This window comes from Mirounga angustirostris, unplaced genomic scaffold, assembly GCF_029215605.1.
Source record: "Mirounga angustirostris isolate CCGP_5_RB_7025 unplaced genomic scaffold, mMirAng1.0.hap1 SCAF_15, whole genome shotgun sequence".
Classification (NCBI taxonomy): Eukaryota; Metazoa; Chordata; class Mammalia; order Carnivora; family Phocidae; genus Mirounga; species Mirounga angustirostris.
Window position 1 is genome coordinate 36,498,313 of NW_026991723.1, and position 21,375 is coordinate 36,519,687.

Consider the following 21,375-nt stretch of genomic DNA (forward strand, 5'->3'; position numbering starts at 1 on the left):
AAATAAATAAAATGGTTAAAAAGGAATTTTAAAAATTAAAAAAAAATACTTTTTCTGGGGGCACCTGGGTGGCTCAGTTGGTTAAGCGACTGCCTTCGGCTCAGGTCATGATCCTGGAGTCCCAGGATCGAGTCCCGCATCGGGCTCCCTGCTCGGCAGGGAGCCTGCTTCTCCCTCTGACCCTCCCCCCTCTCATGTGCTCTCTCTTTCTCATTCTCTCTGTCTCAAATAAATAAATAAATAAAATCTTAAAAAAAAAATTAAAAAATAAAAAAAATACTTTTTCTACAAGCTACAGCTACTTTTTTGGGGGAAAAAAGCTAGTATAGCTCTTTTGTCATAATAAATTTAAAACTTTAAAAATTAAGAACATAATATGATGATGTCATGTAATAAGCAGAAAAGTTAATTTACATTGATTGAGCATATCATAATTATGGACTATACAATCTAAAAGAGAAAGGACCACATATCATCATTACCTCCACCCTTATATGCAAGTGATTTGTACTATAGTTTTTAAAAAATAATTAAAGCTACTTTCCTTTCTTTTTTTTAATTTAATTTTATTTTATTATGTTATGTTAGTCACCATACAATACATCATTAGTTTTTGATGTGGTGATCCACAATTCATTGTTTTCATATAACACCCAGTGCTCCATGCAGTATGTGCCCTCCTTAATACCCACCACCAGGCTAACCCATCCCCCCACCCATCCTCCCCTCTAAAACCCTCAGTTTGTTTCTCAGAGTCCATCGTCTCTCATGGTTCAACTCTCTCTCCGATTCCCCCCCTTCATTTTTCCCTTCCTTCTCCTAAGGTCCTCCATGCTATTCCTTATGTTACACAAATAAGTGAAACCATATAATAATTGACTTTCTCTGCTTGACTTATTTCACTTAGCATATTCTCCTCCAGTCCCATCCATGTTGATGTAAAAGTTGGGTATTCATCCTTTCTGATGGCTGAGTAATATTCCATTGTGAATTCCATATATGAATTCCATGTGATTCCATATATGAATCACATCTTCTTTATCCATTCATCTGTTGAAGGGCATCTCTTCTCTTTCCACAGTTTGGCTATTGCAGACATTGCTGCTATGGACATTGGGGTGCGTATGGCCCTTCTTTTCACTACATCTGTGTCTTTGGGGTAAATACCCAGTAGTGCAATTGCGGGGTCATAGGGTAAGCTACTTTCCTGTCAAATAATTTTCTTGTAAGCTTCCATAATCACAGTCACATACATACAATATACATGTGCTTACATGTTCGTTTTCTGACTTAACCCTACACGAATTCATTAAAGTACATAATAGGATATTTGCTTTGTAGATAAGAAAAGAGAAGTTTGCTGATATTAGTAACTGGCCAATGGTCAAGAATCTAGTAATCAGTACAGCCTAGATGTGATCTGAATTTGACTATTTTGAAAGCCCAGTTTCCTTATTGAAATGACTATTTCGTACAGTACATTTAAAAATAGTGAACTACTTATTTTGTAATCAAATGTATTATTTAGTTACAGAACACACATTGAACACAGAAGGGAAAATTGTTAAAATTTCCAAAAAGCACTTAATTATATTTATATGTAACACATAACATATATGTTACATATGTGTGTGTGTTAATTTACTCACATTTACCGTGTCCCTGTCAAACACAGGCACTAGATTTGGCTCTTATAGTCTGGCAGTTACTAAGATAAATTTTTTCTAAAGTAATTTTGTGCGTGTGTGTGTGGTTATAAACAATGATAAATTTTTAAAGGCAGTATAAAGTAAAAGGAAACAAAAAATAAGCAGACATGTTTAAATGCCTTTAGAATATTGCCTATGGGTTTGCACAATACGATATGTAAATTAGTTATTTTTTTTAAGGCAGAGCCATAATTAAATTTATCTATGACTCTAAATTGGTGTAATGATATACACCTTAAGGAGCTGGTAGAATATAAAAAATGAAAAGCTGGTAGTCAAGAATGAAAGTTAAAGAAAAGGTATACATATATATGAGAATTGGCTGAACTCTGTTATTTGTTCAGAGTATTTTCATTTAATATTAGAAAAACATTTGGCTACATTGCAGTGAACATGAGTATAACATGAACAAACCATAGAATATTTGACTCATAATAAAGACCAAGTCCTAGGTAGTATTTGTAACTTTTGCCAAGTAAATCAAATTAAATATGAAAAACTTACAGATGTTTTTAAGAGGTCTGCACCAAAAAAGCTAAAAACCTTATATAACTATCTTTGTGTGATGGTTATTAAGAGGCTTTCTCAAAGATACATAATAATCTTTGATTTTTTTTTATTATACATATCAAATGAGATACCAAGAATTGCTCAAAAAAACCCATACTTTGTTACCAATAGCACAAATAGTAATAAGGACATAAAGGGGCTCCCCAAAAATTTCTCCCCAAAATATGTTATTATTTGTTACCAAGACTGCCATTTAAAGGTTTAGCATATGCACATGTTAAATAGTTTACTTATAGACTATAATTTTTTATTTGATTTTGTTTATCCAAAGCAAATTTATAACAATCTATAATTTGTATAAATATACTGTGAGCACTATCAGGGTTTTAGTCTTCAAATGAATTTACTAAACTAATGCAATGATCTACCATTTGACCCATGAATAAAAACTGGCATTTTATTAACACTGAAATAGCAAATCAACAGAAATTGAAAAATACAGTTCGAATCATTTAATATCCATTTTAAAATAATGCATGACTTGAAACTTTTTTAAGGAGTTAAAACAGCTCATTTTAGATTAGAAAATATTTTTAATTAAAGCACCCTGCACTTCAACAACAAGTTCCAAAAGTAACTGCAATGGTAAGCAAAGATTTCATTAACTTCCGCCAGAAGTCTCAGATTTAGGAATACCGACTGTAATTAGAAAAATTAAAGCTACACTTCAGAATTAATTGAAATTATTAAAGTGTTTACTCTTGCATTATTTACAGCTAGAATGTCAGCAAAAAGCACTCTATGCTTTCTCATAAGTAATTCTACAGTGTATATTAAGAACATAACATAACTTCCATTGAATATTGGGTCTTTCCAGGTGGGCCTGCTATAAGCTTTCAATTTATGCTGATTCTCTGGACAACTTCAAAATAATTCTTCTCTGGGAGTGCATGAAAGCTAATGCATTCCTGATGGATGGGTGTGATGCAAGATATAGGCATTTGCTGTCATCAAATCTACCAGCAGGATTCACCGGAAACCTAGATACTCTTATCAGAAAACTGCACTGTGGATAGAGTGACCAGCAAGACACAGATTGAGGTTCAGTTTTCTAAACTTAGACAACTTTACAAAACCTGAAGAGACATAGATTATAACTATAAAGTATCAATTCTATGTTTTTATTAAGTCATTCTTTGATTTCATCTTAGACATTCTATTCAGTTTCATCATAAATATTATGAGTTTTTAATTTCCTAGCACAAAGTACATGTTTCTTCAAAAAAAAAGAACTGACCTACTGTCATATTTTAAAGTGAATAAGACCTTGCCCATGATTTCTTTTTTTTATTTTATTGTATTATGTTAATCACCATACATTACATCATTAGTTTTTGATGTAGTGTTCCATGATTAATTGTTTGTGTATAACACCCAGCGCTCCATTCAATACGTGCCCTCTTTAATACCCATCACTAGGCTAACCCATCCCCCCATCCCCCTCCCCTCTAGAACCCTCAGTTTGTTTCTCAGAGTCCATAGTCTCTCATGGTTCATCTCCCCCTCCGATTTCCCCCCCTTCATTTTTCCCTTCCTCCTATCTTCTTCTTTTTTTAAATATATGCTGTATTATTTGTTTCAGAGGTACAGATCTGAGATTCAGCAGTCCTGCACAATTCACAGCACTCACCAGAGCACATGCCCTCCCCAGTGTCCATCACCCAGTCACCCCGTCCCTCCCACCCCACCCCCCACTCCAGCAACCCTTAGTTTGTTTCCTGAGATTAAGAATTCCTCATATCGGGCGCCTGGGTGGCTCAGTTGGTTGAGCGACTGCCTTCAGCTCAGGTCATGATCCTGGAGTCCTGAGATCGAGTCCCGCATCGGGCTCCCTGCTCAGCAGGGAGTCTGCTTCTCCCTCTGACCCTCCTCCCTCTCATGCTCTCTGTCTCTCATTCTCTCTCTCTCAAATAAATAAATAAAATCTTAAAAAAAAAAAAAGAATTCCTCATATCAGTGAGATCATACATGTCTTTCTCTGATTGACTTATTTCGCTCAGCTTAATACCCTCCAGTTCCATCCACGTCCCATTGCAAATGGCAAGATTTCACTCCTTTTGATGGCTGCATAATATCTGCTTGGCATTCACTCACATAGCAAGGAAAGATTCACTAGCATGAAAAGAAAATGAAGGTGAAGAAAGAACAACATTCTAACAACTGTCTTCCAAGTGTTACTTTTAGGTGATTCTCCACAGAAAATAAACCAAAAGTATACAAAAATCCAGTCACACTCTTTATTGTACAGAAGTTGGGACTGTCGAGTTACCTGGGTTCTAATTTTCACCTTTACTTCTGAAAAACTAATTATAAGAATTTGTCATGTGACATCATGGGGCCTCTTCTTCCCTATTAGTGAAATCAAATGTTTTGCACTAGATTTTTTTTCTTGTTAATCCAAACTATGGTATAGATGACAAAACATCTAAACTACCTGTTCTAGATTCAAGAGGAAAGGAGAGCAGTGTAGGATATAAAGAGAAAAAGGAAGATAATGTAACCTATCACCAATTTTTGTTAAGATGAGGAGTGAATGGGTAAGGCAGAGAATATTAATTCCTTCAATATCTATTTTCCTCTTCCTCCTTTCAATAACAGCAACTCTCAAATTTTATTTTAAGATTTTATTTATTTGACAAAGACAGAGACAGTGAGAGAGGGAACACAAGCCAGGGAGTGGGAGAGGAAAAAGCAGGCCTCCCACCAAGCGGGGAGCCCAATGCTGGGCTCGATCCCAGGACCTCAGGATCAAGACCTGAGCCAAAGGCAGACGCTTAACAACTGAGCTACCCAGGCGCCCCAGCAACTCCCAAATTTTAGCTAGGTACATGACTACTCAGTTATGTCCTACATTTCCCAGCTTCCCATGAAGCCAGGTACGACCATGTGACTGAATTTAATGGTCTTAGAATGAAAATTCCCTTAAAGCAAAGCTATTTCCCTTGACTTCCTATTTATATATGATATAGATCTGAGATGCAGATGAAGACGATTCTCTAGGTCATAGCTGAACAACAAAATGGAAGAAGCCTGGGTGCAAGAATGCCCATCTGAAAACAGTGCTATCCCATTAGGCTGGCCCATTCACCTTAGAACTATTAAGTGGGAAAAATAATTCTATTTCATTTCAGATATTTTGTTTTGGGGTCTCATGGTTACAGCAGCTTAGTCTGTAATCTAATTTGTATAATGTTGTTTAAATCATATTTACTTTGCTACCAATTTATTTTTTTGCAGTGTAGCATGCAGGTTAACAAGGACTTTAATTTTATTTGATTTTATATCAATTAGGAATCCTGATATATGATGCAAAATATAGGGGAAGGAAGGACTTTAGAAATTTTAGACTGGTTATCTCACAGAAAAAAGACAAACAAATGACTGATTACCATGACAAATATTCCAACTTTTTTTCTAAAGGTTGGTCATGAACATTTTATAATTTTCCAAACTATCCCATTGATCATGTGGCTATTGAGTTACTTAATCAGAGAACTCAGTATTAAGATCTTACACAGATTGAAATAATTCAAGATTACTCTACCTTCAAGCCCTTTTCCCTTCAGTTCTGTGACGTTTTTACCAATAACAGAACACCTTGATTCTTTCCTCTTCTACTCACAAGCTTTTACACCTTCTGAGTTCTCTCAGTCTTCCAACAGATTCCACTTAATAATTATCATCTTTGGGCGCCTGGGTGGCTCAGTTGGTTAAGCGACTGCCTTCAGCTCAGGTCATGATCCCAGAGTCCTGGGATAGAGTCCCATATCGGGCTCCCTGCTCTGCGGGGAGCCTGCTTCTCCCTCTCCCACTCCCCCTGCTTCTGTTCCCTCTCTCGCTGTGTCTCTCTCTGTCAAATAAATAAAATCTTTAAAAAAAAAAAATAATTATCATCTTTATCACTAACAAAGAAGCATATTTCCCAATATTATAAGTTCTTCAGATCACAGAAATATTTCAATATGGGTAAAATCAACATTTTCACAGTTAATCACATTATTTTGGATCTGTGGTCTAAAGAAGGTGTTCATGCAATATTTTCAAAATAAAAATTAAAAATCCTGATATGGACACTGACTACATTACTTACTTTATCTGATGATATACCACTTTAAAATCTGGAGTACTTTCCTAAGGCAATCAAAATTTACTAACTTAAAATCAATGATTTTTCAAACCATTATGTAAATGAATTTCCTTTAAAAATAATGTCTATTTGGTAAATCCATAGAAAATTGCTCAGATGTTATCTAAATATCCCACAAAGGTTTTTTTGGCTTCTTTTATAAGAAGTATCAAGGCTACATTGAAAAAAAAAAATACAGGTGCTAGCCAAGCGTAAGCCTCAGAAAACATCTAAATATGGTGCCCTCTGGAAGAAAACATACAGGGAAATCTGGGAAGACATCAATGGAGGATCAGGTTATAACAGCCTATGACTTTGAGAAAGAAGTTAAAAAAGATCTGAGTGGTTCAGAGGAGGATGTTACTGAAGGGAAGTCTCCAGTAATTGATAAGCATGGGAAGAAAAGGATTTCTGCAGCAATATTTGAAGATATGGGGGGTGAAATACAAAATATGCTGGAAAGATTTGGAGCTGACATTAACAAGGCTCTTCTTGCCAAGAGAAAAAGACTAGAATTGTATACAAAGGCTTCTCTCAAAACTAGTAACCAGAAAATTGAACATGTTTGGAAAACCCAACAAGAGCAAAGGCAGAAGCTTAACCAAGAATATTCTCAGCAGTTTCTGACTTTGTTTCAGCAGTGGGATATACATATGCAGAAAGCTGAGGAACAAGAACAAAAACTAGCTAACGTGTTTCGACAGCAACAAAAAGTTTTTCAACAATCTAGACTTGTTCAGAGCCAGAGACTGAAAACAATTAGACAGTTATATGAGCAGTTCATAAAGAGTATGGAGGACTTGGAGAAGAATCATGATAATCTACTTACTGGTGCACAAAATGAAGTTAGAAAAGAAATGGCTATGTTGCAAAAAAAAAAATTATGATGGAAACTCAGCAGCAAGAGATGGCAAGTGTTCAAAAGTCTCTTCTATCCATGTTATTCTGATGACTCTTTGAAGGAAGAACTTGAACCTAAGTAATATGATACAATTATAACATTAGCTATGAGGCATGTAATTCTTATAGAGTGGTTTAAAATTTCTAGTTTAAAATAATACATCGTGTTAATTGTTAGCTTAAGTGCAAGAACCTTCCTTCTGTTAACCTTCACATAAAGCTGAACAGTTATGTGAGTAGTAGCAATTCCTAAATTAGGGGAAGGAAGGACCTTAGAAATTTTAGACTGGTTATCTCACAGAAAAAAGACAAACAAATGACTGATTACCATGACAAATATACCAAGCTTCCAGCTCTTTAATAGTTAATAGTGAATTTTTCTCTTTAATACTTGTCAGTTAACTTTTAGCAATCAAGATGATTTAATTTAAAAAAAATACATACTATTTCCCTTTTTGAACTGCAACATTCTCTTTAAGACAGACTTCATGTTACATACAATGGCATGCCCCAAACCAAGAAAGTATACCCAAATTCTTAAGATTGATGTCAGTAAATACATAAGTGCCTTACTCAATAGATGTTACAGTAGCATCTCCAGCAACAAAGAGCTGGCATTCAGCCAAGCTATGAGCAGCAAAGCCTGTGCCTATGGGGGCTGGGCTACAGTAAGAAACCCACACAGTGCCAGGATGGTAAGCCAAGAAAGGCTGACCACTTCGGAGCTGGCAGGGGAAACACAACATAAAATTTTGCTAGAGATCATTACTTTGTATGGCAGATACTGGCCACTGCTGGGAAGCAAAAGAAACTGATCAATTTGTTGTGAAGAAGTAATATAGTAGGTGGTTCATCTTGAGCAAAGCCACAAAGAGACAGAGGTCCCTCAAAAGTTGGCATTCTATTGTGTATGTCATTGGCTGAAATATACTCTGAAATAAGATTCAAAATTAATGTCTGAAGGACACATATATATAACATCACAAAATTTGAGACAGCTTCCTCAACAAGGAAAATGCAATTTTAAATTTCCATCATCATCATTATTTTCATCATAAGCCACTTAAGTTACTCAATTTTTAACTTCAGTGTATTTATACATTTATTACAGAATACGTGCGGTGGTGGAAAGAAGGCAAGAAACAAAGATAAAAAGATTGTTTGCAACGTGGGTTATAAAGGTCGCTTTATGTCACACCGAAATTTTTTTAACATTATACTTCTTTCAGTAAAGAATCTTTTAATGTTTTAAGCATGATCAGATTTGCAGGGAAAAGAAGAGAAATGAGGTAAAGGTAGGGAAACAGGAAATAGTCATATAGGTAAGATTTGTTCTATGGACTGAATGCTTGTGTTTTCCCAAAATTTGTATGTTGAAACCTATTGGATGGCAATTGGAGGTAAGAATTTTAGGATGTGGATTAGATCATGGGGATAGAACCCTCACAAATGGGATTTGTGCTCTTATAAAGAAACGGCAGAGGGTTCCCTTGCTCCTTTCCCCATGTGATAACACAGGAACAAGAAGATTGTATATGAACCAGGAAATGGACTCTCACTAGATACAAAATCTTCCTGTACCTTAATCTCAGACTTGCCAGGCTCCAGAATAGTGAGAAATAAATTTCTGTTGTTTATAAGCCACTTAGTCTACGGTATTTTCGTTATAGCAGCCCAAATGGATTACAACAATTTGGTAAGACTCTGAAGCAAAGTTATGGTCAGGGGAAAGATTTGATTAAAAAAAATGAGATAAATAAAAGGTGGACTTCACAGAGCTTAGTGACTGAAAGGTATCATTTTACAACAGGACTCCCACAGAGCTAAATGTGGACACTGCCACAAATTTGATGAGACAATCTAGACTTGTAAAAAACTTTACTCGAAGTTGCAAATTTTGCTTATTTTAGTTAATTACCAGTACTTATTACATCTGTTTGCCTTTGGAGACCCAATCCAAGATATGTTGCTCTACTCACATCATTAATCCAAATTAAATTGTGTATAATGAGTATAGTATATTTCAAGAATAATTGGGACCACCTGTTTAAAAACACTTTGAACCTAAAGATTATGTCTTCTTTCTTTGTAAATTGCAAAGAAATAAAAGGATATTACTGCCAGTGTGTTAAACATTTCCAGGCTTCTTTGTTTCTCATTCTTAACCATTATTTCTCTTACAAGTATTTCAATGACAGGAGGCCAAACCCTAGCTTGTAACAAGTAGTTTAACAGTTTAGCAGTTCTGTGAAGGTCTCCAGTGGACAAGCCTGTATCATCAAACTACCCAGGCTGGCACCTTTCCACTCCTCAATTCTCATTTACAACTGAAAATTCAGTAAATTTTCTTGGCAAGTAATCAGAACACACGAAGGAAGAAAGACCTTAGGAAGACCCTAGGGGGTTAAAAGATAATCCAATTACACTGTTCGCTAAGTGTTTCTGTATCTTTCACACCTAAAAAGAAGAGGTTTGAACCTCTTGAAATATGAGTCATCAAACAACTTTAACTTTCTATTTTTGGTATTATGTATTTCTCCTGTATAGGAAAAAAAGCAATTTTTTCTGTGTTTTGCCATCTTGTGGTATTAAATAAAATTATAACTTGACAAACATATACCTAAGATATAAGAAGTTGATCCAATAAGCTTAGAAAGAGCAAAGCTAATGTTTTATTTTGTTTGATTTTTAAAACGTCACACAGCATTTCTGATAATTTTACAGAACATCAAAGATATTTCTCATGTCCTTTCAAAATTAGGGCACCAGATTTCCATCAATACGCATTGAGCACTTCTCATATATTAGAAACCCAATAAATGTTTACTGGGGATCACTTTATTCAAGCTTTCTTTAATTTAGTTAATGTAGAGGTAATGGTTTAACTTTTCCATTCTTATAATCTGAAGGCTAAATCATGATTTATGTTGTACACATATTTATTCCATTTATTTTTCAGTTTCAAGTAAGCAGTCATACTAAAATTTGAAAACCATGATCAATATACCAGAAAAAAATAAGCAAATAAAAGTAGTTGACTATTACAATCAAATTAAATTTACAACAAATTTAACCCAATATGATGCAATTGGGTTAATAGTACCCAGACTACATGGCTAGGAGGCATAAGTAGTAAGAGTTCACATAAATAATTGTAATTAAGATGATTCTTACAGGATCAATTTTTGGCTTTCCTCTTCTCACTTATTTCTTTAGTGCTTATGATTAGTATCCCTTATATTACACGTTGCATCAATTAATCATGCCAGTCTCATTTCAATATTATGGGAAATGTGCATCAAAATACTCTGAATAATATTCCCTGACAGATAAGCCCCTCTTGACACTGAATTTAACTCCACAGTGCACCCAAAGCTCATCTCCCCTGTCTTTGCATTTCTATTCTGCTATGTCTTTTACATAGCACAGAGTGACTCAAGCATCTTGGTTGATTCTCAAAAAGTATGGCTCTTGGTCCCCAGTCACCAAGTGCAGCAAGGCATGTAAAACAGCTGACACAGCATAAAATCGCAGCCAAGAAGCTACAGAGGCCTGAGTAGCGGGAACCACTTGGATCAATCTATTCCAGGGAAGGGCCCCGAGGTTGGAGGTGTACACTAGAGAAAAGCAAAGAGCACATCAGGTTCTCTTTCTATCAGATCAAATATTTCCAAGGAAGAAAAGGAATACACTCAAAAACATTTGTGCCATGCTTATCCACTAACTTTGGGAACAGCTACGTGGAGATAGATTGCCTTGATGTGTTTTGTCCCTGCTTCTTTCCCCTCAACAACACTTTGACAGTGTTCTATTCACGTATGTCATTTACTGACAATAACTCGTGTTTGTTTCATTTGAAAAGAACCGTATTATAAAAGCAGAACTGGGATCCCTCACTTTTTCCACTCTTGATATACAGAACCTATGGAAATCCTTTTGTATTCTAATGTACGTCTGGGAAAACATAAATCAATGAGCCAAAATGCCAATATGACAAAGTGGTTTCAGCTGTGAGATCTACAATCAGAAGGCACAGGTGCTGCGCTTGATATGCTACCTTGGGCAAGTTTCTTTAGCTTCTACGTACTTTAGTCTCCTCATCTGTAAATTAAAGATAATAACTGTACCAACTTCACAGGGCTGATGTGGGAATAAATGAGTTAATGCATGCGAAGCATTTAAAATGATGACTGGCATAATAATAAAAATAAAATGAAAATAAAATAAAATAAAATAATGACAGGCATATAAAATCAATAAATGTTAGCTAGTATAATTACCTCTATCTGAAGATATTTTCAGAGCTCATGAGAAGGTACTATGGCGCACACACACACACACACAAAATCCAAAAACCCAGGAGAAAAATAAGACCCTAAGGCCATCTCTGATGAGGGAAAAAACTGCTTCCTCCTTTGAGTGTCATCATTAAGAAATGATGGACTGGGGCGCCTGGGTGGCTCAGTTGGTTAAGCGACTGTCTTCGGCTCAGGTCATGATCCTGGAGTCCCGGGATCGAGTCCCGCATTGGGCTCCCTGCTCGGCAGGGAGTCTGCTTCTCCCTCTGACCCTCCTCCCTCTCATGCTCTCTGTCTCTCATTGTCTCTCTCGCAAATAAATAAAATCTTAAAAAAAAAAAAAAAAAATCTTAAAAAAAAAAAAAGAAGTGATGGACTATTTATGTAATGCAGATTGTTTTATCAATGAGAGGGACAAATGAACTGTAAAGGAAATTACAATACAAACAATGGCAATATCTATTTAAAAATCTTTTTTTTTTTTTTAAAGATTTTATTTATTTATTTGAGAGAGAGAGAATGAGAGACAGCATGAGAGGGAGGAAGGTCAGAGGGAGAAGCAGACTCCCCGCCGAGCAGGGAGCCCGATGCGGGACTCGATGCGGGACTCGATCCCGGGACTCCAGGATCATGACCTGAGCCGAAGACAGTCGCTTAACCAACTGAGCCACCCAGGCGCCCCTATTTAAAAATCTTAACATACACTTCTACACTCTCATGTGCCCGACAGAGTCATCCCTGTGTAATTACAACACTGGGTTCCCATTAAGGACAAAGGAAATGGGCAGAAAACTGAAACTTGGCAGTAGAAACTGAAATGAGAAAAGATAGGCCTGTTAAGTAAGAGACAAAAGAAGCCTGCCCTGGGGGGAACCGTATGATCTCTTCTGACCTAGCCTCCTAAACGGACTGATCTCCAGGTTCAGCCTACATAAGATTTCACACCCAATCATTTTAAGATATTGCCTGAAATTCCTTTCCCCAAAAAAAGTGTGTGTATACGTGTGCGCCTGTGTGCATACTGTCTATAACATACCTACTGTTACATATATATTACAATTAGAATAATTCTTAAGATGCACCCCTTCAAAAAGCCAGTAACTATCACTGTATTTCAGCAAATGTGTAATTTATGTTAAGTCCCCACAATGGAAGGGGTACACAGGCAGGTAGGAAGGTTTCAAGACCCTAAAAAACAACGAGAAGGCATGCCTTCCTGAGGGGCAGGGAAATGGGACACTCAAGTGCTGAATTCAGTCGATGAGAGCACACAATTCCACCGCAAGAAAGCCCCAGTGTCTTCAACCACACAGGTGTACATGATGGGGAGAAGCCATGTCTTACAGAGCTAACCACATATGTATCCTAGGAGGAAATAAATAGATAACACATATGACACAGAATGAACACATCCATTAAGAGGAGAAGCCACCGGACATCCTTACACACTAAAATTGCAAGCAATGATCCATTGAAGTAAATACCACAAATAAATATTAACTAATTGAGTATATTATATAATATAATGGGAAATAACAAATGGCAGGGAAAATGTTCCTCTTTGTGATGTTCATAGCCCAGCATTAAAATTTAGAAATATAAAAGAGCCTTTGAGAGTGAAACGATATATTATATTGGCACTGTTTTTCAAACGTTCCTGTTAAGTAGTATGGACAATGAAATTTGGAAAAGGTTTTTAGAGGGAATACAAAGGGAAAGTCTTTAAAATTAAGTCAGAAATGTTTCCATTACTTATTCTAGAGAAATCAAGAGGTAAATTTGGGTAATATTTTTAACTCCAAATACACATAACAATCCAAGTAAGTTTCTAAAAATTTAAATTACACTCTTGTCTTCCTCTTTGGTTCTTTGATCCAATGTACATATTATAAGGCCTTTTTATGAAAATAACACACACATCAAAATGTACAGGCAGAATTTCCTCTTTTCTCTGCCTGTCCTCTTTCCTGATAAAAACCAATGCACTTCTATGATGCTTTGGTTATACGTAGACTAACAACATGATCCTTGACCTTAACTTGTGTTATATCCTATGAATTTGGAAATATGGGAGATTGATACATAGATTGTGAACTGCTACAGCGGTCTGGAGATTTTCTGGAGCTTCCTGTTCTTGTAGACATGAGGATGGTATAGTGATATGCTTACCATGCCTTACTGTTTCTCTAGAACTTTGGAGAGTGGGGCACCTGAAAAATTAGCATTGGAGCAATACAGCTTTGAAGATGATGAAGGGTTTCAGTTAATTCCAGTGGAATACAGCATAGCCTGCCACTGCTAAGTAAGCAACAGGGATTCCACCCGGCTTCCATAAAAGATGGTTTTGACTCAGGATGACAGTGAACGAGAAGAAAAAAATGGCAAAAGAAGGCATGTACCTGGAAATTTTTCTGTGACTTAAACAGAAAGATTCTTTGGGGAAATTCTATTTTCTCCATGGAATAAAAAAAAAAAAATCTTGATAATGGGGAAACATTTCGTAAGAATATAGGATGGTCACAATTTAGGCAGCTTTATATTGCTAGCTTATGAGTGTTTTACTCAGCACTGCTTGGTACATGGGAGACTGAATAAATATTTGGGGGCCAAATATTATGTTGTATACCCCTGACTACAGACTCTGACTTGAAAATACATATAAGTTAGGAAACAGAGGAGAATGTAACTTCCAGGAGTAGAAATATGACTATGATACCTGAATTATTGTCCTGTCCTTAATTTCTGTGACAAAATCAAAGGAAGACATAAAGCAGATTATGAACTGATAAACTGACCTTCTTCTCAATGGCTCCAGATGATACAAGGTAACAATGGCATAAACTGGCACAATTTAATAAGAGCCAGATTCCTTGTTAATTTGATGGCCATTTACCCCAAAGTGAAAAGTCGTATCTCTGATTTTGAAACCCATTTGTGGGAAAAATAAAAAGTGGAAGAATATTGCCTCCAGGGCAAGATTAACAAGTCTTTCCTTTCTCCATCCTCTCTCTTTTTCATCCTTTATTCTACTTCTCAGTACAATTTCTGACCTTTATTGTAAAGATTCTAGGTCCCTGTACTGGGACAACATTTCAGGAATAGAAACTTATATGGGTATTTTTCCACCTTGGACAAATGACCTAGACCACTTCATTTAAAAAACAGGAAGCATTCTATTGCTCTTGCTTATTATGTTCTGGTTCTGTATTCTAAATTAACCTTTCTTGGAATCGGAAGGAAGCTATGTTCTAGACCTTTGTCCTAAGCTATCAGGTCCATCTAACCAAAGGAATTGGAGTATATCCTGTGATACAAATCCCACAATGCATGTAATTAGCAGGTAAATAGTAAAAAGGAGTATGTGCACTCAGACCTCCCCAGCTTTGTTTTCTCATGTAGCTGTTGATGGGGCCCCTTTTGAATACAAACTACACTTGAGAAATATAACTTTGGATAGTTTTTTAAAAGTATAATTTACAGCAGTTCCAATAGAGTAAATGCATTAATAGACTTGCATAGCTGATTAGTTAAATAATTGCATGCTTAAAAGGAATTTTATAAAATTCACTAATTCTGTGTTTAAGTGTAATACTTTTATTGTGCCCTTACAAAGTAAATCAAATAGGCAATGAATGATAACAAGGTATCCGAGTTAAAATAATACATTTAATTTAACTTGAGATTAATGATGGCAGCTTTTAAGCAATTAACCATGTCATAATCAAATACTGATTTTTTTTCCTTTCCTTTTTTAGCACCTAAAAGTGCTAAAAGTAAGTACCTATACTAAACCAGGTAAGTAAGGTCTGCAATAATAATAAGAAAGAACAGCAATTATGTTCTCTGCAATTCTATAATCTCAACCTTAAGAAGATTTATAATTATAATGTGGTATTTAGAAAATATATGGGCTTATTAAACAAGGCAAGACCTTGGTAATATGGTATACTGTTGAACTTTCATTTGATTTAAGAATCAGTCAGAGAGCAATTTGATATATCATACCCTAATGTATGTTATCTCTCTTACACTATTCAATTATTATACATACACTTCTAAAATTTTAAGTGCACCATTTTCACTAAGTTCCACCTTGAACACCTGTGCTTAAACATACACGTGCACACATGCACACAACCAAACACACAAAATGGAAAGCAAATAAGCTCTCTAATTAATCAGCTATATCTTGCATTCAGAAGTAAATAAATTTTAAATACAGCATGATTTCCCATTGTCCAGTGATTTAAAATATAAAACATTTTATGGAGTTAGAGGTCCACTTGCTACCACCCAAATATTTATAACAGAAAAGGGAAAGCTTGGACATACTGGTTTTCTTAGAGGGAAAAATCTTTTCAATTTCATCAATTATATAACATGAATTCTATCTAGGAATACAATCTTGGTTTTCTATAAGAAAAGCAAGCACTCAAAATTAATATTGTATATATTCTTTCTCTGTGTTCACTTTCCATGATTAGAAGTTTTGCCATTATAAAATCTTTTTAGATAAATGTATCGTACATCATCAATTAGAATTTTTATTAATAATTTACTAACAGGTATATAAATTATTGTTCATGTATTTACTTGTCAATGTATCATCTTAGATACTACTGCTTTGTGATATAAAACCTCTCTGTGAACTTGGGAAGTATATGCCACCTTTGTAGTTTTTAACCTCTGAAGTCTTTAGTTTCCTCTTTAAAATACAGGGGCTGAAATGAATTTTTATGTGGTTACTTCTAGCTGTGACAGTTTATAACATGTATCTCAGGGAAATAAAAACAATGTAATTAAACTGTGCATATTTATCTAAACATGATATTGTAAAATAGAATATATAATAAACTAAGAGGAGAAAAAAAGGAAGTCAAAAGACACTATGCAATTTCTTTCATTTTTATCTTCTCATAACCTTTTGGTATTAAATAGAGTAACAAATCCAAAAATACTTACTTATGTAATATTTTTTCAGTAGCTGGAGGAAAGGGTGGTTTAGAGGAATTTTAATCCACTCCCTTCCTTCCATACTCTCTTCCACATAAACATTTAATCCACATAGCAACAGGGTCCAGTCACCTCCAATATGGGGGGACAATTTCCTTAGCCCTTCTCTAAACAAGATGGCTGCCACAACTCCTCTTTGGGTCCTCAAGGTGCCACAGTATAATCTAACAATTTGCTAAATGCTACTATTAATTATATTACTAGTTATATTATCTTGTTCCATGAGATTTTGGAACTTAAACTGTCTCAAATTGTAGGTCAATTTGTCTTTACTGGGCAGAGGAGAAAAACCCAGGAGAAAACTCGGAGAGTCCAAGTTACCTCCCTGGAGTCACACTGCCAATTATAAAGACGAGAGAAAAATTCAAAACATTTGATTCTACACTCATATAAGGGTTCACCTAATGGGCAATGTTCATTTTTGATTCTTCATTCATTTTCTTTCATTCAACACATTTTTAAAGAGTTTGAAAAAACATAACCATTATTGCAAGTACAGTTAACTTCCTCATGGATTCTACCAGTGGAAATTCATTTATTCTTTATGGATGCCAAATTGCTGTTGAACAGCCTGATTAAAATCCAGTGAACTGACAGCAGTCATAAAAAATTTGCACTTAAATATATAAGGAGATAAATTCAAATTACACTCAACTGGATACAAAATCCTTCTCATCCAATTTTCACTATAAACTCGTAAATTAGTATTATCAAATATATACTATCATATAATTTGCATTGCTAAAGTTTATTAAATTTATTATAAGTTTAAGTCCAAAATAATACTACTGAAATTAAGTTATTTTCTCCAAACAACAGAGGAATCTTGAAATAAAGTTATTTGTTGTGTTAAATGTGAGAGATGCATATTGATATATTCAATTAGACAATTTTGAAAAATCACATTTTTTAGAAATTTCTAAAAACAGAAGACATTGGGTAGGTAAGTTTAAAATGTGTAGTATGCATTTCAGGTCACCTGTTATCAAATCACCACATAAAATCCATCCATTTCCCACCTTCACCTATAATCCAGTCTTAGAAATGCAAAGATACTGAAAGTTAATCAAGGATACACCTCTAACTGCAAAACAATTTACCCAGTGGTAACCACAATGGTCATGTGCACTATTAGCCATTCCCAAAATTTTAACAGAGTATCTAATTATTTTATAACAACAATATTTTAACTTTTCTCTTACACTTAATATTACTAAAGAAAAACATCCTTTGCACTTGCAGTTTGCATCCGCATCCAAATAGTAATACACAGGAGAGATAGAATGTCATTCCATTGAGAGAAAAACAAAAATTTTAATAGTTCAGTCTTTTAGTATCACATTTAATTAACAATATTTTACTTTCTAAATCAATTGTTTTAAGTAAATAGCAATCATATATATCCAAAGGGTTCTATAAAATATAAGATTATGTGTTCCACAAAATCATCTTTAAGTTACTATAGTTACAGGACTAGACCTGTAAATTCTATGTTAGTATTAAAGGAAAAGAAAAGTATGTTTGCCTTCACCAACTGCAACTGTAAGCAAATGCAGGTATACAGCACTTTATTAGTAAGAACTCCTTTAGTAAGCACACGTTAGAGGAATTAATCATTCATTCCCTGCAGACTGCTTATGTATTTCATAGGGCCATTATCTGATCTGAATAACAAGAACAATTGCATAATAAAACACATTACTGCTGACACTAGCAACTTTATTTTTTCAACTTTAAAGTTGCAACCACCTCTGTATTGCATAGAAAACTTATGGCAAAAAAAAAAAAAAAAAAAGAAAAGAAAAAAGAAAAAACAAAGAAAAAGAAAACAAGGAAACAAAACAAAACAAACCCCGACAATTTGATCACCCCATCCAGTTTTGACTTTTTTGAAAGTGATCAAATATAATATGTACAAGCCTGACTAGAAATGGTTTTAATTCAGGCTATCTTCCTTAGCACAAAAACATAATTAGAACATAGGCAGAATGTGTGTCACATTAATTTTCATGTTAATTGTAAATCTTTGCTTTCAGCAATTTGAACAGGATCAACAATCTGTCATGTCTTTTCTACTGTAGAAAATGTGTCTTATAATAATATATGTAATAACATGTTTGAACCACTCTTAAAAAATTGGCTACTTCAGTACACTCTTACCTTTTATTTTTCAAGAATTGCTTTTTCAAACATCAGATATCCTTTCAGATATGTGAGGTCACAAGTAAGTAGAGGTCATATGCTTAACAAATCTGATCAAACAAGGGCTTAATTTTAAATTACTTAAATTCATTTTAAACCAATAGCAGAAATGGCAGCTAAGAATAGCAATACCTCTAAGAAAACCCATTTGGATAGAAAATAAAATAATATACAAGAAACAATGACATATCTTTCCCAAACGATTTCCATATAGTATAACTTCATGTCAACAAATTCATCAATTATCCTACTATTATTTCATTACCCTAAAAACTTATGTCCCAAGATATTCAGAGCTTTTGACATTCAAGAACCATAGCAACTCTAAAAGATCTTTCCTTTTTTAAAACCATTGTACATTAGTTTACTCTTAAAATTTTAAAAATCAATGCCAAATGAATATTGCCACTTTTATATACTCATCTGAGTAAATATAAAGGTAACATTTTTTTTTTTTTACTTTATCAGTATTGGCAATTAAATAGAAGAGAGCCCTTAGATATCATTTAATGGTAAGGTGTTCTGTTGAAAAAAAAAATTCTGTGAGATAAGTGGCTTTAATTTTCAATCTGGTTCATAACTCTTAAAGATATTTGCTTGTAAAAGTGTGCTTTACACTGAAACAGAAAATTGAAAGTTAAAGATAAAACAAACTTTTTAAATTACTGTTCTACACTAGTCAGCATGAATGCTATTATGTCAGAGAACTTTGACTTTGTTAAAATTCAGCTCTGTTGTATCTAAATTGCAATTCCTACTGTATCTACTGTATATGTAACAATGCAAGAAGAATTAGATTCCGAGTCCATTTGGCAGTAATAAAGAAAAAAAATGCTGAAATGTTATTGATTCTCTCCCTCTTGTGCAAAACAAACTGACTCAACTATATTTTTACTGACACAACACAAGGGTTTTATTTAGATATTACAAAATACTGGCAAATGTTAGACTGTATATCTTTTATTCTTTTTAAATATATCACTAACCCCTTCACAGAGAGAGGAATAGTGTCCTACTTGTTTTTACAGAAATGCTGCAGCTACTGACATGGTGATGTTAGCCCCAAGAGGAATACTGCCTGCAAAAGTTTTTGATGCAGAGATATTCAGCCCTAGGAGACACCTTAAACCTGTCACTGGCTGCTGAGTCCCTGTCACAGTTTATAACCTGCTGTGTCAAAGTCACAGCCTCAGCTCCTATCCTCTCCAAAGCATTTTTCACATTCTCTCTCCAAATTAATTTCATCCAAATTATCCGAACTAGCCTAGTTCCAGGATTTTCTTCCACATCTCATCTACCTACAAGCATTAGAAACCTCAACAGGATTTTCTCCCGGTCTTTCAAACCATCTTTATTAACTTTCCCTTGACCCAATTTTTTTGCAAGCTGTCTTCAGGACTAAAGATAAAGCAAGCAACCAAGTGAAGTCAGAGAAGGATGGGAGTTGGTGTGGGTTAAGGTTGAGGTGGAAGGTAGCAGGAGAAGTGAACCAGGTTAGAATTCTCAACCTTTTTCTGGGTAACCATCCTTAAATCTTAGAACCAACCAACGTTTCACAAGCCAGGCTTCCAACAGCCCTTAAACAATAAAGGTTTAGAAATCAGATCCTCAGTAAGGTTCCCCATACTGAAGTCTTCTCAATGTTCTTCAAAAATAAATAATAAATAAATAAATAAATAAATAAATAAATAAATAAATGAAACAAATAAATAAAGAGCTTAGCAAACCACTTCTCAATTAAGAACTACTTAAGTTATATAAGTCAACTTCGTCCCCGGTAAAACGAACTGTGACTACACCATCTGAAGGGAGAGCATTCAGCATATGCCTCACTTTAGAGAAAAGAAATACAAAAGCACAGTTTACTTACTAAAGCAGCCGCTCCAGTCCTCCTTGGAAGCCCTGAGGAGTCTTCTCTTTTCTTTCCTACCAGTCAAATAAAGAATTGTCTTTCTATTCCACACAGGCCCAGAATAAACTGCAAGAAAGGGCAGCACATGCACAGCAGCCCATCGGGCTTTGGCTTGGGCAGGGTGCTTCAGGCGCTGTTTGTTTCAAAAGTGGGATCCTCTTTCCCGGAGGGAGGGGGCGACGACCGAAGAAAATGAGGGCGCTCCGAGAGCTTGCTTGGGTCCTGCAAATTATTCTGAAGGCGAAGTACCTGCTCTCTCTCCCCACCAAGGCTGCCTGTCAGCGGCGCGCGAGGGGAGGAGGCCGAGGAGGAGGAGCAGCGGGAGGGCTCGGGCTGGGAGGGGACCGCGGGGGCGGGGGGAGGCCGCTGGGTGGCCGGCCGAGCTGCCGCCGAGGCCGCGGGGAGGCGAGCGGCCGTCAGGGCGAGGCGCTGCCCCACGCGCTCGGGCCGCCGGGCGCGGGCGCGGCGCGGCGCGGCGGGGCGGGGAGCAGAGGCGGCGAGCGTCTCCCGGCCGCTCCCGCGCTCGCTCGCCGGCTCGCACTCCCTCCTGCCCCCTCTCGCACGCGGCACGCACCCCGCGTCTCCAGCAGCAGCCGCTCGGCCGCACGCACTCACCTGCATTTCCTTAACGCGCCGCTTGATGGC

General features: G+C 35.8%; 2 protein-coding genes across 2 annotated transcripts in view; one reads left to right on the plus strand and one right to left on the minus strand.

The window, feature by feature from the left end:
- The window catches only part of PTPRD (protein tyrosine phosphatase receptor type D), a 2,419,801-nt gene extending 2,398,796 nt beyond the window's left edge, over positions 1–21,005 (minus strand). Inside the window, exon 1 of the mRNA XM_064580091.1 lies at positions 20,689–21,005. The gene's annotated coding sequence lies outside the window, so the exon portion shown is untranslated. The remainder of the gene's footprint in view (positions 1–20,688) is intronic.
- Positions 6,631–7,292, plus strand: LOC123849347 (synaptonemal complex protein 3-like). The gene has a single exon (XM_045881945.1). It carries the CDS (start codon positions 6,642–6,644, stop codon positions 7,290–7,292), a length of 651 nt encoding a protein of 216 aa, XP_045737901.1. The 5' UTR covers positions 6,631–6,641.
- Positions 21,006–21,375: the final 370 nt, after the last annotated feature.

Bases quoted from the DNA above. Each gene is read 5' to 3' on its own strand.
- LOC123849347 (XM_045881945.1), top strand. From the start codon at position 6,642: ATGGTGCCCTCTGGAAGAAAACATACAGGGAAATCTGGGAAGACATCA.